At 39.0% G+C, this 18,940-nt stretch overlaps 2 protein-coding genes across 3 annotated transcripts in view; one reads left to right on the top strand and one right to left on the bottom strand.

Annotated features, from left to right (window-relative positions):
* tnpo1 (transportin 1) overlaps window positions 1-568 on the bottom strand; it is a 37,091-nt gene extending 36,523 nt beyond the window's left edge. For both annotated transcript variants that reach the window (XR_007398806.1, XM_049019189.1), the window contains exons 1-2: window positions 447-568; window positions 188-301 (exon numbers count right to left, since the gene is read on the bottom strand). Coding sequence is in view for 1 of the 2 variants with exons in the window: in XM_049019189.1 (XP_048875146.1) it covers window positions 188-292 (105 nt within the window). In the remaining variant the exon portion in view is untranslated. The remainder of the gene's footprint in view (window positions 1-187; window positions 302-446) is intronic.
* Window positions 569-8,530: 7,962 nt separating this feature from the next.
* znf366 (zinc finger protein 366) lies at window positions 8,531-16,096 on the top strand. Its single transcript, XM_049019190.1, has 5 exons — window positions 8,531-8,674; window positions 11,267-12,578; window positions 13,070-13,261; window positions 14,333-14,507; window positions 15,123-16,096. Exons 2-5 carry the CDS (start codon window positions 11,274-11,276, stop codon window positions 15,509-15,511), a joined length of 2,061 nt encoding a protein of 686 aa, XP_048875147.1. The 5' UTR covers window positions 8,531-8,674; window positions 11,267-11,273; the 3' UTR covers window positions 15,512-16,096.
* The last annotated feature ends 2,844 nt before the right edge of the window (window positions 16,097-18,940 follow it).

Raw genomic sequence — 18,940 nt, 5'->3', positions numbered from 1 at the left:
ATGGTGAAACGACTAGATAGTTGCCCGGAGCCCCATTACACTGACCACATAAAATAGGTGGGCTTTTTATTCTCCATTCCGCGTGTCATCGCAGACAGCCGCAAATTACAGCTACAGGCACAAGAAAAATAAACACTACCAACTCTGCCAGCTACCTCCTTTATTTTATTATTATTTTTAAGGATACTTGTTGGACTGATCGCTGAGTGGACGTGTCCGGCGACTGTGACTCTCTTAGAAGCTGTAAAATTTGCTGAAGTCCTTGCTCGTCTGGTTTCCACTGATACTCCATCTTGGTTTGCTGCAATGAGATCAGGCGGAGAATGTAATTCGAAACAAAATAAACTGCTACCAGTTATCTTTTTAACATATACATATACATGAAACAACGGCGATAACGCTGCAGATTTATATTTTTTACAATGGTTTTTGAACTGGAAACCCACCGCTTCTGGTTTTTATTCGAACTATAGTGTGAAAGACACAGACATGGGCCTCCGCTTCGCAAGAGCGCTCAGTTTTGCAACAGGCTCTACACTCGGAGACATGGCGCATTTAGAAACCTGCTTCGAAACCCCCAAAATCTTTTCCGAGCGGTCCTAGCGCCTGTCAAATATGCCCACGAAACGATCTGACCTAGAATAACAACATACATATTTCCCCGTCTGAAACACTTCGTTCTCTGCCCTCTACAATGATTTAGTCATTGTTGTAATTATCACTGTGATTTATATTGGATGTAAATGTAGCTTGGCATGCTCTGCCTATCTGTTTTTATTCACATAAAATAATGTTAATATTATTTCAGAGGATTTTATTTCTAGGATGAGAAATTCTTATGACACAAAGACACGTATAAATTATGTGCAATCTTATTTCTTTTACATTGTTAGGATAAAAAATACTTTCGACTGAGATCTGTTTTGCTTCCGTTTTTCAGAATTGACACTGGGGTTGTCCACTGAAATGTTGATGGATGTGTAAATGTATGTAATATCTTTTGCGTTGCTTCGAAAAAGAAAACTATAGGATTACGCTACCTATGTGTGTAAAATAACGACCTTGACTTGATTACAGCTACCAATGTGTCAATATCAGAGGATATTAGGGGAAATTCACTGTAATACTAACGTCTTGCTTATTCCATGTCCTTCTAATCAGACATGTATTATCTTTCACTTGTATTATTTTGTTCTGTAGAAATGATGCGTTCTTTCTGTTTTCTGTTAGAAAACATTATACGATCCCTGGTCATGTTAATAAAAGAGACATAAATACTAAATACATAAGCACATAAAAATAAAATGATCTAATTACAATCAAAAACATGAACGAGAAAATGGAGATTAAGGATAAATGATCACAAATAAAAAAATATTTGAGCTCAATCAGGAAAATGGTGTCTGTGCCCACTGTAATGTTATTTTAAACAAAACTAGTTGCATTTTATTTTAGGACAATAAAATGGGAAGAAATACGATATATTTAATCACAATGCAGGGAACCTACTGTCTGTGGGGTATGAATACTGCATGTGCACCTGTTTCTTGTTTAAAAAAATAAAGTTAATAAAAGAACCAAATCAAATTTAAATGTGGCATTTATAAGGTTGCTACATGTGACTTTCTCATTTGTGTTTTTCAAATGTGATTGTTTTTTTTTTAACTTGCAATTATGTGCCAAGCAGCCATTGGTCAGCAGCCACAGCACCCGCAGTTCAGCCTAGCCAATCCTTTGTCCTCTGGGCCTGGTCAGCACTTGGATGGGAAACCAGCTAGGAAAGCTGGGTCACTGCTGAAAGAGGTGCAGGTGAGACCAGCAGGTTAGCCCATCCTATGGATCCCAGTGCCCCATTGCAGTGACGGGGACACTGTGCTGTAAAAATGATGCCATCCTTCAGATGAGATATAAAACTGAGGTCATAAAAGATCCCTGGGCGGCTTTTGAAAGATCTGCGGTGGTAAACTGATGTCCTGGCTAAAACTGCCCTTTCAAATCTGGCCTCCTAATCACCCCATATACGTGTAATTGGTGAATTCTCTCCTGCCCCTTCATCACCTTAGCTACTGTGCAGTGAGTATACTGGTGTTCAATGGCTGCCATTGCATAATCCAGGCGGATGCTCCCCACTGGTTCTGTAAAGTGCCTTGTGTGTCTTGAAAAGTGCTATATAAATGTAATATTCATTCAATAATTCAAGAATGAAGTGCTTTCATTTGTAGTAGCATGTTTGAAAATACAGCAATTTGGACAGAATGAGTAGTAAATTCAGCATACATGTCAATATCAATATGTTAGTTAACATTAAAAGATAAGCAATATGTATTTTCTGTCTTCCACCTGTTGAGTCAAGATGTCTGTCTAATTTCCTGTTTATTACAAAAAATTGAATTTAGCCTTGTCTGGCTTCAGTGGTGTGTTCTGCACTCCATATTCCAGAGTTACCATGGTAACATTAAAGTAGATCTGCCTTTCTTTTCCTTAGGCTTCCGCCAATAAACAAATGTTAGGTTCAAATGCATCACTTTTGGAGCTCTCTGTACACTTTATTGTAAAAATATATTTATATGCTTTCTGCAGTGACTAAAGAAACATTTTGATTAACTGTCTTGTACCATCTCATTTAATAGCTGCGATTTCAAATTATACTTGCCAGGCTTTTGAAAAACAACTTGCCAGGGGGCAAGTAGAGAACATAAGTTGTTTTGTTAGCTTTTAAAATGTAAATGGTATTAGGTGCGGTGATTTAGATGAGGTGTTTTGGTTAGTGAAGCTGCCTGATCTGTTCCCTTGGGTGCTGGAATACTGTCGTTTCTGGAAAAGCCAGGAACAAATGAGCATTAAAATGTGGATGCAGTTAGTTAATAAGAAAGCTGGCATTAGTGCCTTGTAAGTCTGTAGTCCTGCTGACTTTTTAGATCTTCATCAAGATCACCTTGTGGTCAGAAGTACTGTAAACAAGGGAAAAGTTATGATGATTCCAAAATATTTGGAACATAATTGGATTGGTCTGGGTTGAGGGTCCAGGATGACATGCTTTCTTGGGGACCAAAGTCTCTAACAGCACCCCTGTTTATAATACAATTATGTAATAATATGATGAAATATTCTACCAGCATTGGAAAAGTCACTGTCACATTCGTCTTATATCAGATAGACAAATTGGCTGTGGTGGTCATTTTATATGAAATAAAGTCTGACATTAAATTGCACGCCCCTTGATGTGTGGTATTCATATAACACAACTGCTTTGCTCTGCCTGATGTAATGGTCAGGCGAACTGAAAAAGAGAATTTATGTGCTACTAGGAGTTCTGTTAGTGCACAAAGCTACATGCAAATGTGTCTACAATTATATTGCACTAATGAAAAATTCTCTAACGCTTTAAAAGGCTGAACTGGCAAATCCAACATCCTCCACCCTTCCCAGGATAAGCAATTTGGTGGATGGATGGGCTGTGGTTTTATTTCTGAGCTAGGCTCTGTGCATGCATGAGGATGTAAGCTTCTTACAATGCGAGGACTCAAAAGATTATTAAAGAATAAAATTTATTGATATATCCAGTCCATCATTAATAACTTCATGAGGCTTGTTGGTATTAGTGGCAGTTTAAAGATGATAAATAAAATCAGATTACAGCCTTGAATTGCACAAGATTTATCATTCATCGCATCCTCATATGCTTTGCGGAGATGCTAAAAATCCGAACTTCAGAAGAATGACAATCGACAACGTGTTATCTCAGGGACAGGATGGTGATTGTGACATACGGGAGGAGGTTTCCGAGGCAACTGAGATGATTCCCATGATCCCAGCTTTTCATTTTCTGATAATGAGCAGGGATTAGCCATGGCTGTGTAACAGAGTGGAAAACAACAGGACACCATAACTGTTCTAAAAAGAGGGGAAGGAAAATTGGAAATGTTATACATTCTGCCACACGAACACAAAGCCAAGGCCGACTTTTAGCTTCTAGTGTAGCCAAAATGGAAGCAGGAGAATTGCTTAAATGCATGATATTTTAAGTATTCTTCTTTACATCGGATACACTTTTTCATATCATATATACTTGGAGATACTAATATAAATTGACTATACTAATAACTGTGAGGATAAATTTGACTTTTGAAGATGCACGGCAAGATTTGTGAATTTGTTGAAAACTGCTGTCGTGTTGCGTTTGTTACATGCGAGTTGCACAACGATGTATCTCTGGGCACAGAATAAGATAAGAAGCTATATATCACCCTGGAGTACCATCACGCCAAAGCAGGGGGCGACAAGCTGGTCAGGGTGACACCAATGTGCAGCTGTTGGCACATGACTGTGCACTGGCCTCCGGTGATTTTCCACAGCATTGTCAATACATCTGCTTACATTCTCTGTACTGAAACACATCTGGAATGCATTGCCCACATTACATAAAAATTTGCTGTTTATTAAAAGTGAAAAAAAAAACTCTATTGACAAATTTTTGGTAACAGTGGTTGACCAGTCGCTATGCTAAATCAGGAGCAAAACTAGCCTTCTTAGTCTATTGGCCTCGATCCCCCAGATCACACAGATTATAGAATTTAAGATTAGTTTATCATATTACAGGCATTAAACTACATCCAAGCCAGATGGAACGTACATCCACACACTGACAACTGTAGCCACCGTAGTTGCCAAGCTAAAACTAAGCTAAGCTACGTACATCTACATCTACCAGCCACAGGACACAGGGATCTGTGGTCCAAAACAGCACAATGTGGAACAATGATTGCAGTGTTACCACAAATAAGCAATAAATGTAAGGTAAGGCAGTTTATCATCCAGGGTGATGAACAAGAATGAGGCCAAATGAAGCTGAACCAGGCTGGGTTCTTCATGTTCTGGTTTTTCAGTTTTAATAAGGATCTCAGGCTCAGGCATTAATTGTAAGGTGATGACGTAATAAAGAATTAACTTGGCAATCCCAGTCCTATGATAAATGCAGGAGTACGACATTCATCCATCCATCTTCCAAACTGCTTATCCAGTACAAGGTCATGGTGAGCCTGCAGCCTATTCCTGGCAGCACAGGACAGGCACGCAATTTACACGTGGCAATTCATCTAAATCAGTGTTTCCAAATCCGGTTCTCCGAGACTCCCAGATAGTCCACGTTTTTGCTCCCTCCCAGTTCCCTGCCAGTTTTGGAAAAACGTGGACTGTCTGGGGGTCCCTGAGGACCAGGCTGGGAAATAATATATAGTCGTACTCTATATATCACAAAGTAATCACATGGCTTTGCGTTTGTTATACTGAAAGAAAAATCACAATGTCAGATTTTGCACAAAATATCAATTATTTGTCAGATTAAAGGAGCCTGACTACTCTCTTCCCTGGGCTTGGCTTAACCAAAAAAAATAAATTGTTTGTTTGTTCTTAATTTTTTTTTTTAATTACCATCAGCATAGCAAGCTATTTAGTCCTACTAAAGCTATTTAGTCCTACTAAAGCTATTTAGTCCTACATTACTGGCACTAACACGGAATCACTACCATTGTGATATGTGGCTTTGAATCAGACTGGAAGTGTTATGTGTTAGTTTTTTGGGTCTGCATCTTCAGTAGCATATTGCTTTTCATTCTTTGTTGAATTACATGTTTTCTACAGCAGCCACTTCCAAAATCGGACTGGTGTAAGGCAAAGAGAGATTAAAACGAAGATCTGAAAATGTGAAGCGGAGATGGGCAAACCCTGCTGGCTCTAGGCACCAAATTGATCCTGTAATTCATCTGTGACAAGCCCACTTGCTAAGGGAGCTGGTGAGTCAGTCTAATGATGTAAAAACTGCCTCTCACTAAGACGTTAGAACACGGAATATGGACCGACAAACCTCTCATTTGTCCCCACACTCTCTGAATGACATGCTTTATTACTGTTTGCAAGAAACCAAAACCATTTCAAGTGATTTACAATTATTACATGAAAAAATATTATATGTACATTATATGCATGTGCACACACACACACACACACACACACACATATATATATATATATATATATATATATATATATATATATATATATATATATATATATATATATACACATACATATATATATATATATATATATACATACATATATATATATATATATATATATATAGGTAGTTTCATGTTTAATTGATTTTTTATCTATACATTCTTTTGCTATATAGATGCATAATGTATTTTGTCGAGTTTTGTTTCTGTTTTTGTTGTTTCTTTGTTACACAGACGTACATTTTTACTCAAGAATGCATATAAATATTACATTTGTAATAACCCCAGTTAAGCAATTTGAAGAAATTGTACCAGAACATACTCACGCAATTTTTCAGGCTACCCAGGCATAGTGAATAGCCCAAAGTGTAAACATAGCTCATAAGCTCTCCTAAGAATACGTGCAGTGTATAAGCAAAGCTGTTGGAACACAGGTCCAGCCACCTCACGCCACTGCATACAATTCAAGATTGGCAAACAACAACTGGCATCTTGCGTAGTATTAAACCCATTTGGTCTGTTTTGTTTACTCAGACAGCTTATCCACATTCTGTGGTTGTGTTTTCAAACGTTGTCCACTGGAGGACATTCCTGCTAGGGAGACAGAAGCTCTTACTACATGGACAGGAGCTGGGAATAAGCAGATTGTGATTTTTCTAAAAAAAAATGAATCAATACTGGCATTAGTAGTACTAGTAACAGTATATGCAGAGTATATGCAATAGCAGTATATATCATAAATTCTTTGAATTCACATGAACTCTCCATTACGTGTTAATACTGTAGTATTGAAGGCTGCAATTTATCGAGACACTAGAGGGCTCTAAAACACATCACAATAACGAAGGTCTACAAATAAGGCTTTAACTCTTTCGGGGAAAAGAGGGCGCTCATTGTTTTTTCTTTTTTTCCAGAGTAAAGAGGAAACAATGCGGGCATCAAATGCTGATTGTACTGAGCAGGAATAAGAATGACTAAATCATCATGAATGTGGATGGTCAGCAGGTATAAGCCCATCGGAAGTGGCACATTTGATTGGAAAATTAATGGACATATGAGCTTAATCTGTGAAAAAGATGGTGCTGTCTGAGCTGCTCATCATGGTAGGTGTGACAGGGATACTGTTTTACCCCCAGGGTGCCCAGAAAAAAGGAAATCATGAGCAAGTATTAGTATCAGTTCACAGATTCCATAAAACAGACAGATGCATTTATGTCTTGAGATGCCTGAAATGTTGTTTTTATATTTTAAATGTTTAAAGTTTCAAAATATTAATTTATTTTTTTCAGACTCCAATTTTAAAACTTCAAAGTTTTAACTTTACAGTCGGTACTTAATATGGTGTTATAGGAAGCCTGTCCCACTCAAAACTGATGATAAAGTTACTAATAGTTATTAAGATTAAATCGATTATCATACCAAATAATGACATTTAAAGGGTTTATCGTCAATCATACAAAACGTTTCATGAATCAGTAATAAAAATTTTGAAATAGACATCAACTCTTAATGCGATTTTATACAGGATTTAAATTTTCTTCAGTGGCTGTTTTTCAAACATAAGTTCCCTGTTCCATTAAATCTACCTACTAACAACAGAATATTGTGATTTGTAATATTTTTGGTAAAAAAAAAAAAACTACATTAGTGAAACTAAGGGTTAAAATGATGAATTACTACTTACCTTAATTTATTTTGCTGCTTATACAGTAAAATAAATAAATAAAAATAATGAGAAAACACCAGAGGTTATTTTTGTCCTAAAATCTGCAGCCCTTAACCCAGATAATATGAATAAGTAGCAATCTTTCAACTGGAAGACTCTTGTAAAATGAAATGATAGAAATGCAGAATTTACTTGATCATGCTTGAAGTAAATGATTTTGTTTCAACAGCGCAAAGATGGTCATTCATTTGTCGCAGAGGCAGCTTTCCAAAATCAATTTGAAGTTTGACATTGAACTGTATGCCAGGTCATTTCTTAGGTACGTCTCTGAGCAGGTCAGTGGTGCGGGAGGCCTACAGCTGCAAAGGATTACTGAAGTTTTGCCATGAACTGGCTGTTTAGTGCACATATGGTAAAGTGGAATTCAATTGTCTTCTTGTTAAATGTGAGCCATGGTTAAATTCCACTCACTGGGCTGTTTAAGAGACATCTTCAGATGCTCCGCTCATTCACAACGCAGCTGACTTAGAGATGTTTATTTGCTGGATGCGGTTGCAGTGTTTGTCCAGTGATTAAGTTTGCCTCTCTGCCAAATACCTTACTTTAGTTGTTAGGCAAATAATTAGACAAAACAAATGTGCTGGTTTACAAAACTAAATGACTATTTCTGTAAAATAAAATGCAATTAATGCATGCAACCGTTTAGTAAATGTTCTGTTTCTCTTTTTCATAAATGACACAAAAATCTATATTTCGGAGAGAGATCGAGATGTCTGTCTGGAGTTTCCTTATTTTTCTGCAGGAAGGCACTGGCTTGTTGACTTCCTCCCCCCTCCCTTCCTTCCTTCTTTCCAAAGGTACTCATCTGAAAAATGAGAACAAAGTGATTGTTCCTGTTCTCTTTCTTGAGCCACTTCAAACGTGGATCCGAGGGGCCGACGGCTCATTGTCAGGAGCGTGAGCGTGCAGCGCAGAGGCCAGAGAGGCTGCGGTAAGTGTGCTGGTCCCCCTCCGGCGTGCATGTTACTGGCTCACACACGGCTCTGCTTTGCGTGCGCATGCAGGTCCCTAAAGATGAGGGATGACACTGACTATTGTCATTTGATGCAGGGCATTAGAAATGATGTGATAATTTGCTGCACAAATTTCATGTAAAATTGTTTATATGGTTCATGCAGATAATTTGTGATGCTGCACTAAATAAACATGCAAATAAATATCAAAAGCACAAAATGATAAACAAGTAAATGTTGAAATATATTCCGTATATTTTCTATTTACATATTTTGTTCAGTTATATGCATTTAAATAACTGCAGTAAAATTCATTTACTTGCACATGTGTCAATACATCTTTAGTAATAGTAGACTCAAAATTCTTATTTTGAACAGATTATCCAAGAATGTTTTGTATATTTTCTACTGACACATGCTTTATATTTTTCCCTTTTTGCAAGCAAGCGAGCATGCAAAACTAAAGAGAAAAGAGATTGAATTTAATGAAAATCTTACAGAATTAGAACAGCAGGCAATTAAGCGTGAATGAGTACTCCAATAGTCAGAATTTATTTTTCCAAGTATATTTATTCATATAAACTCCATATTTTTACAGGTTCTCTATGCTGTTTGGAGTCATGCACAGAACATTTTTTAATTTATGTTACGTGAATTGTCATGAATGTAGATATTTCATGCATGTTTTTCCTCAAAAAGGCCTTTGGAAGAATATACCAGGAATGCGAATAACGTCAACATCCAAAATAAGTTTTCATGAAAAATATACAGTTAATAATATTGCGATAACGTTGGCTCAGGGTTGTCCAAAAATCTTATTTTTGGGAATCACTATTGCTGTAATTAAACATGATAATAACTGGACTTCAAATGGAATGCACAGAAAAGTATAACCAATGGGCAGGAGAGCTGGAGAAATGATTAAAGCCTAGCTGACTGGTTGATATCATTAAATATGAAGTAAGCATGCAGAAAGAGCCCCATTCCAAATGGTGTTGGTGGAATAATCTCCCAAGGATTTATTCCCTGAAATAATTTTTCTGAGAACCACATACAAAGAATGATTCTTTTGTTGCATTTTAGATTTGTAGAGTAGTTCTGTCAACTACTGCTTCCTTGAAAACTGATTGGGTAATTTGTTCATGATTTCATTCTAGAGATGCAATTGCCTGTGGAAAGAACACTATGCAGCTTTTTATATATCATCTGCTTTTGATGGGCCAGACTGTACAGTATTGTATTTTACATTTTTAGAAATATTAAGCTGTATTAAATAGGCTTTTCAGTGAATCAGACATAATCTTAAATAATGAGCAGTTTTAATAAATTACCAAATGCTTTCATTTGAAAAATCATGTGTGAATCTGAAGTGTTTTATTTATGATTTCGGTCTTAAAGAGACTCTGACTTTCTAGTATAGATCAAATATTTTTATTTCATTAATGTGGGGACGATGATTTCTTTTTTTAAACTGATTTTGCCTTGAGTTTCAAAAGCTTTATCATTCATTCAGTAAAAAAACAATACGTTTGACGACATGCATGAGTACCACCCACTGTGCCGTTGGGTTTATCATCTTCAAACTGGGTTGAGCTCAAACCACTGCCAATGTTTTTATTAATGATCATTTACAATATGTCCTATTGTGCTGTGACACTGTGCCTAAATTATAGTTACCATTGTTTGCAAAATGTTTATTTCATATTTCAATTTGAATATCGTATTACGATTGTTTTGCAAATTATTGTTTATTTGTGTGTATTATGGTATGTCGGGGTAGTTGTTCCTTTCAGGAAAAACAACATAAATGATTTATATTCAATGAGGACAGGGAGATGTTCTGGGTAAAAATCCACAAAAACAACCAACAATAAAAAAAAAAATGATCTGAAATTAGTAGAGCAAGAAAATAGAGAAATGTTCACCCCTCCATCAAGGTGAAAAGACAAATAAGGTAGTTTCCCAGGGAGAAGCGAAAAACAGGTTGGCTCGGTTAGGAAGATGGTGAAGTAAAGAGAGGTGAGCTTATCTCGGTTTATTTCCCTTTTCTGAGAGACTGTGAGCAGATCCCTGTCCAAAGAAGGATTAGAGAAGTTCTGAAAGGGTTGTGAGTTTGAAAGTGAGCAGTCTGAGACGATTATGACTCACCGTGCCCAGCTAGGTGACTGCCTCACAACAGAAGAATCATTATTTTTAGCTAATGAAACGTGGTCTTGCCTGATTCTCTCCATATCACCTAAATGGGAGTAAATGCACGACATGAGGTTGAGGTTAGGGAACGGGTGCTTTTCAAAAGGATGTATGTTCCTTACCTATACAGGGATTCAGAGCTGTAGTCTAGGCATAGGTGAATGCAACTACAAGTTAAAATGCTTAACAAGAAGAAATTTATTATGATTCATAAAAAGCATTGCAACTGCCTATTTTAAAATTGCTTTTATATATGTATTTAGTTTCATTCTATATTTGGTTATCATTACACTCAATTTCTAAGTTATTCTTAAAGTAAATGGTTTCTCATCAATCAAATTTGTGAAATTAAGTATATTATTGCTTCTTCCCTTTTTTAGGTAGACAATGGAGACGGACATAGCTAAGGCAGTACAAGAAAGGGGTCCCTTTGGGGGCAATGTCAAGGCAGTCAGACCTTGTCTGAAACCTCTGTCATTTTCCTGTAAACCCCGGGCTTTTGCCCCTCTAGAGGATCCTCTCAGCAGGGGCTTCCCTCAATTCAGCCCCCCAGTCCTGCTAGGTTATGATCGCCTCCAGCCCCCACCAGAGGGAGGCTCCTGGATGCACAAGATGGCGTCTTTCAAACGGAAACCCCAGGACATCAAAAGCTCCGACAAGCTGCTGGAGGGGCGAAGAGCACTGGGCGTGGACCTCCCGCACCACGCCCCATACCCCCTCCTCCAGCCCAGTCCTGGTCCGCTATCCAAGTTCAGCCCTCAGATGATTGACTTGAACCGATTCAAGTTCTACAGAAACCTGGGAAGGTTTGATCCTAAGAGAGTGAAGCAGGAACCAGTTAGCTCAGATGGAATGTGGCCTCCTTCCCATGTCATAATGCCCTCTCCATCTCCGTTCTTCCCAGCCTTACACTCTGGCTTGATTCCCTACCCTTTCCTCATACCAGGCCCTGCCATGCATCTCCCTCCACACAGCTTTTACCAACGGGAGCCCTTGGGAGGCCACCACAGAGGGATGCCTGGAAATCAGGGTGGGGCCACCGGTGTGGAGAAGCTAGGGCTGAACGTCCACGTGGATGACAGCTACTACGTGGACGTAGGCGGCGAGCAGAAGCGTTGGAAATGCCGCATGTGCGAGAAGTCCTACACTTCGAAGTACAACCTGGTCACCCACATCCTGGGCCACAGCGGCATCAAGCCGCACTGCTGCAGCCTGTGCGGAAAGCTCTTCAAGCAGCTGAGCCACCTGCACACACACATGCTCACGCACCAGGGCACCCGGCCACACAAGTGCCAGGTGTGCCACAAGGCCTTCACACAGACCAGCCACCTGAAGCGGCACATGATGCAGCACAGCGACGTCAAGCCGTACAGCTGCGGAGTGTGCGCACGGGGCTTCGCCTACCCCAGCGAGCTGCGGGCGCACGAGATGAAACACGAGAAAGGGCAGGAGAACGTGTGTGTGGAGTGCGGCCTGGACTTCCCCACGCTGGCCCAGCTGAAGAGGCACCTCACAACCCATCGGGGCCCAACACAGTACAGCTGTACCGAGTGCCAGAAAACGTTCCAATACCCCAGCCAGCTACAGAACCACATGATGAAGCACAAGGATATCAGACCATACATCTGCACTGAATGTGGCATGGAGTTCATCCAGTCCCACCATCTGAAACAACACACTCTTACTCACAAGGTGGGATAGTTTAAGCTCATCCTTTATTTGGTAACATTCAGTGCGCCTTCATAATGCATTCACAGAACATTCATAAGCAGCATGTAAGTATACCTTAGCATCCTAACATACAGTCGCGACTTTAAAATACATTAATAAGAAACATGATTTGATTACACAGTTATAATGTTAGTTATTATTTAAGGTTTGTACTTAAGGTACTACATCTGTTAAAGTGTCTTAGGATGCTTATGAATGCTGCTTTTGAATGTTCTTTGAATGCATTATGAAAGTACAGTCAATGTGAGGCATTACCCATTATTTTATCATTTTTCTCTGTATAATTAAATGCGCGTGTGTAGTCCCTTTTCAATAATATTGAAATTACTATGGCTTTTTATGAGCCAAATTTTAATAATGAACTATAATAACGATCAATGCTGACCACGTATTATTAACGAAAAACCACACGGTACAGATTCATCTTGCTACAATGGCGTATACTCTTTCAGGGGGTTAAGGAGCACAAGTGTCGGATTTGTGGACGCGAGTTCACCCTGTTGGCAAACATGAAGCGCCACGTCCTGATCCACACCAACATCCGCGCCTACCAGTGTCACCTGTGCTTCAAGAGCTTCGTGCAGAAACAGACCCTCAAGGCCCATATGATCGTCCACTCAGACGTGAAACCCTACAAATGCAAGGTGAGTCCTTCCTCCCCACCAGGGAGACTGAAATATCTATACAGAAGTCTTTTTGGAGGAAGTGAGAGCAAAACAGGCATTTCCCCCTTTACCTGTAGGCAAAAGGTTGATCATAAACCATACGCATTTGAGATAATATACAATTTTCATGTAACAGGTGGCATATCCTTCACACTAAACGTACAAAAACATTTAAAATAAGTATGGCCTGCTACACATACATGGAAAATAATGAAGACAGCAGGTATGTGTACTTAGCAAAGAGCCAGTACATTGGGGGGGTGTCTGACCTGCAGAAGGAGGGTTAGGATGATGACCAGATAGCTGCATTTTGGCACAGAGCACCTTTTCAGCTAAAGGAAGGATATCGCTGCAGAAACTGCTTTGGTAACAATGGCTCTCGACTCCCCCGAGAACAGGAACGCAAATAGATTTCATCTCGCTTTCTCTCATGCCTGGGGGGAGCACTTCCTGTTTTCTCACGGTCCTTTCGGACAGTTTACAGTCCCTCTCTCCTCCTGAAGGAAAGGAACACCCTAGTAAAAAAAAGAATGCAGAGGAAGGACAGCAGGAGTGGCAGTTCCAGGCTTCCACTGGCTTGTCTGCCTTTGGCTTCCTCTCACACCAGTGGCTGCTCATTCATGACATTCTCCAGCTCCCCTCCTACCCACTCAGGCCCAACTGCCTTCAGCTGGGCGAGGGAGGGATGCATGCACCTTTACTTTTTTTATTCTGCATGTAAGAAAATAAAATTCCTTTTTAAACATGCATCTGGCAGCATTTTGAACTTCCAGAAATACCTTTTTTAAACAGTCCATAAAAAAGCCCGAACAATATTACACACTACACCACCACACACTACATCTATGAGCAGATTCATTTGTTATGCGTAGAGATAATTTTACATCGCTGAGGAAGCTTTTGAGTATTTCTAAATTAGGATAACAGCCTTAAGTTCTGACTTCTGTAGCATTGTCAAGTCCATGTCCTGGTAGAAGTGAGTAATGTGGATGACCATGGTACATCACTACCTGCAAAATATTTTTAATGATGGTTCTTCTTTGTTTCCAGCTCTGTGGGAAGGAGTTTAATAGGATGCACAATCTGATGGGCCACATGCACCTGCACTCCGACAGCAAGCCCTTCAAGTGCCTGTACTGCTCCAGCAAATTCACCTTGAAAGGGAACCTGACGAGACACATGAAGGTCAAGCATGGCATCATGGAAAGAGGAGCCCATGGATGGGGTAGGAGTCTTAAGCTCACTTTTACTTCCCCAAAATACATTCTTATATAATATAAATGTAACTGGGACAGTGTGTGACTCTGTGCATTAGGATACTGCGAGTGTTTCGCAATACCAAGAATGCAAAGATCATACTTGTGTTCTTGGCAAGACCGTCTTTGCTAACCTGTCTCTCGAAAAAAAATTTGAGGTGCAATGAATCATGGGATTGGTCTTGTTTGGTGAGAATGCAATCAATGTATACTTGATATTTGGAGCGGAGCAAAAACGACATCTGGGGATTTTTACCATCGTCTATACATCTGTTACTGAGTATTGTAACTGGTCTTCAGCAATGAAAGATGACGTATATTCACGATAAATGCATTTTTAAAAATAGAAAAATAGCTAGCAAAATGTTGACACTTTTTAAATGCATCGAGAGATTTACAACCTCTGATCATTTATGAATAATTAGGTATAATTTCCAAGCTTAAATATTAAAAAAATAACAGGAATACTATCACATTCACAACCTTGAGTTCAAATAATGAAATAGTTAAGTGAATTAATGGGAAGAACTATGTATGTACTGTGACCCAGAGGAGAGCGTTCAGTGTCATTTATTGATGTTTAGGTTTCAAAGAGAGGGGGAGGATTCATCTGCCCGCAGACTTAAGCATCATCAGCCAATTCAGCCAGGAGGAGCCTTTCGACCTCTCTAAGAAGAGCGATGGGAAATTCCGACTCTCCCAGTCAGATGGGGACAGCGTCCAGGGTAGCTTGTGCCAGGAGGAAGATGAGGACAGTCTCTACAGGATGAGCCAGTACAGCCCAGAGGATTACCACCCCAGCAATCCTGCGTTAGATTCTGAGGAGGTCTTTTTTGATGGCAAGAGCCCCGATGAATCCCCAGATCAACAAGAGGCAGACGATGGCGAAGGTGGGGAAGAACTGAGCAGGGAGCCCATGAAAATGGAAACCTGTGAAAATAAAATGTACCGGCTATGTGGGGAAAAGCATTAAGCTGCCTAGCCAGCAGACGTCTCCAGGCAAGGACCCGAACATCAATGGGATCTCACTAGAAAGCTGTGAAAACGAATGAAAACCGTTCACTTTGAGAGATTCCTAGCTCTTTCATGTGAATTCACTTGATTTCCAAAGAGAAAAAAAGCTGTGAATAAATATTATTTCCTATTATTTTGCTACCATGTACAAAGAATGAGTGGCTAGGCAAACATCTTGAATATTTGCCAGTAAATGAGATACAAAATATGTGCTGATCTGTGTTAAGATAACTCTGAATTTAAAATGCCTGTTATGTTGTATATATTATTCTAAAAATAGATATAACGATTGTATTATATGCATGTATAACAATGAATAAGTCAGACATGAAAATTATAAACTGCTAAATGAAGCCTTGTAAATTTTATATTCAGAGTTGACTTTTTTTTTTTTTTTTTTTAAGCAAAAATTATTTTTTTACTTTTGGGTCGTCCTGCGTTCATGTGGATCATTTTGATACGTTTGCTTATATTGTTGTTTTGATAACAAGCCCATTCTGTAACATGACAAAAACTTCAAACATAATAAAATTTATTAAACTGCCGTGTACCAATAAATGTTCAGATGTATGTCTGTCTATCAGAAAGTGATTAGTGAGATGCGCGGTTGCACAAGCATGCGCCTTACCGCAGGAATATATAGATATAAATGTACAGAAGGTGCAATAAAAATGAGAGGTTGACAGAACACCATGACCTGGAAGATTCCAACAGCATGACACAGAGGGGGGTGCGCGCAGACAGGGGGATGCTGGGAAATGATATTGCCAGCTGCAAGGTCAGGTGACCTCATCCATTTCATGCATATGCAGTTGGGTGAATAAAAGATAAGACTAATAATTTCAGACATGTGCATACCCATTATCCAAAGCAGGGTCTTAATTACTTTGGAGCTCAGCAAACACCCTAGAAAGCTAGCCAGTCCATCACAGGCACACATACACACACAAACACACACACAATAATTTATTAATCCATGTAAACTGTCTTTGGATTCAGAGAACTCAAAAAAAGAGCAGAAATGCATGCAATCCTTATGGAGTCTGGAACAGTCCTGGGGATGCAAGACTATAATACCGCTCACTGCAATACACGCTTCTGACATTAATAAATAATATCACTAAACTCCATCCTTCTGCTTATCTTGCTCAGGGTTACGGGGAATATTGCTGACCTGCTATATATAACGAAATACAATCTGCTGCCAATATGAGCTTTTAGACGCACTTACACAGAAATGGAAAAAGCAAATGAAAATAAGCATTTTTCCTAAAGATGGATTGTGGCAGGAAACCCATGTGAAGATGAGCAAAGCCCATAAAAAAAATCCATCATAATGACCTCTTCTAAAGCGTCCGCTCAGACCTTTCAAACAAAAAAGGTATAATACCTCTGTGTGAACAGTTCACGTCTCTCATCTTTGCGCATTATGCTAAAGAGGTATGCGCAGACAACCACGTTTGCATTAGAACTAAAAAATGAAACCGATGATTTTTTTCTGCATAACAAGGTGCAGGATCAAAGGGCAAAGCAATTTATTCAGATGTTCAGTTTTACGGAATTATTTATATATATAATCACTTTGTTCCAAGAGTCAGGCTTCCTTACTCAACAGGTCTGCATGGGCTAATATAGAGACAAAATACAAGTATCTCTGTTTTTCCTTTAGCTTTATATATGTATATAGATAGATAGTTAAAGGCATCATTCAAAGAGCCTTCAGACAAAATTAAGATCAATGAAATGTATAAACACAGACACTAGAATAGTACTTATAATTAAATGATTATCTTACAGTCTTACAAGAGGGCCCGGTTTTTCATTATTTTCTGGTACCTATTTTTTTTCCCTGCTAGTGGCCAGTGAGTCCATCCCGTTGGGTGCTTATGGACGCCTCTTTGGCTACTGCATATATCCAGTGGTTCTTCATCACCTGCAAAATTTCTATCATGGAAAAAAGCTGCACAAAAGGGAAGGGATTAGACTCCTGTGAACTCTGTTTCTTCTTCTTAAAAAAAAAAAGGCTTACTTCCCCCTTGTTCCTCCTCACAAAGGAAAGGAAGTGGGAGTGAAAAATTCTTCATGAAAACCTTCAAGCTCTTGTTCAAACAAGGTCTCTTCACCTTTGTCTCTCAAACAAATTACCTCAAAGCTATTGTATTGATATATGGTAGCATTGTTATGTTTTAATTTTTTGGACGGATGCGTCAAAAAATTTCTTGACTATATATTTAGGCATTCAACCTTGCCACAGAATAAGCAAAAGAGCTATATGTCTTAAAATAATTTATATCCATTTGAGCTCATTGAGGATTTAAATATTTTTTTAAGATTGAAATATTTTTTTTTTAAATTTCACTAGCGTTAAATTCAACGCTTTTACCGAAATTTGTTCCAAAATAATTTCAGGCAATTCACCACAAACGTAGAGGAGAAAATAACGGCAAGACTGAAATTTCTTTCTTGCCAAATTAGGTAGTAACAGTCAGGCATGGAGTGAAGTGAAACTCCTGGATGAGTTAATAGAGAAGAGCTCCATTAAATGGTCTCTTTTTGATGGGAAAAGGTGTTCTGTGGCAGAAAAAGAAAGCAGATGTGGCTAAATACATGGGGTACATTTCTACTTTTCAAGTTACACGTTTGAGTCCTTTCTGAAAGAACTTTCCACCTCTTACTGATTTCTACAGACATATTATTCAGTTCCAAGAAAAGTTTCAAAAATGAAAGAAAAAATAAATTCTGTGACTTACCATTTCCGTGGTCTTGCAATGTTATTGTACACTTAATAGTTCTTTTCTGTTATAATAGTTTTTGCATATCCAGTCCCACACGGATTAAAAAAAAAAAGTACCTCACTTTGTTCTTGTGACTTTTGTCATATGAGGAGGCCCTTCTCTTTTAGAATTTGCTTCCACCAATTTTGAGCAAGATGCAGAACCATCTGGCCATTTGTAGACTTGGATAATGATGGCAAATTGCTGACTTGAAATACAAGTTTCTGGAGACGTCAGTGGAATGTTACAGGTAGCATGTTAATTAACGTACTGGAAAGTTGTTTTAAATGTGAGACTGTCTGCGAAATTATCACATACTGACTAAGATACACTGGAGTAAAGCAATTGTGCAAACCAGTACTGAATAAACACAGTATCAGGTGACCCCCCAGGCAGACACACGGTCCAGTCCCACCCTCCGGAAATGGTCATCCATCTGCCGCATCCAGGTGTTACGTGGGCGTCCCCTTGGTCTGGTCCAGCCGCTCGGGTCCTCAGCAATGAGGATCCTGCGAGCCGGATCACCCTCCGGGAAACGCATCTCAAGGCCATAGTGCTGTACCTGATGCTCCCTCACAATGCAGGTAATGTGCCTCATTCGGGACTCCTATAGC

Source organism: Brienomyrus brachyistius, chromosome 7, assembly GCF_023856365.1.
Source record: "Brienomyrus brachyistius isolate T26 chromosome 7, BBRACH_0.4, whole genome shotgun sequence".
Taxonomy (NCBI): Eukaryota; Metazoa; Chordata; class Actinopteri; order Osteoglossiformes; family Mormyridae; genus Brienomyrus; species Brienomyrus brachyistius.
The sequence above is the reverse complement of the archived record's forward strand: the minus strand, read 5'-3'. Positions and strand labels throughout refer to the sequence as shown.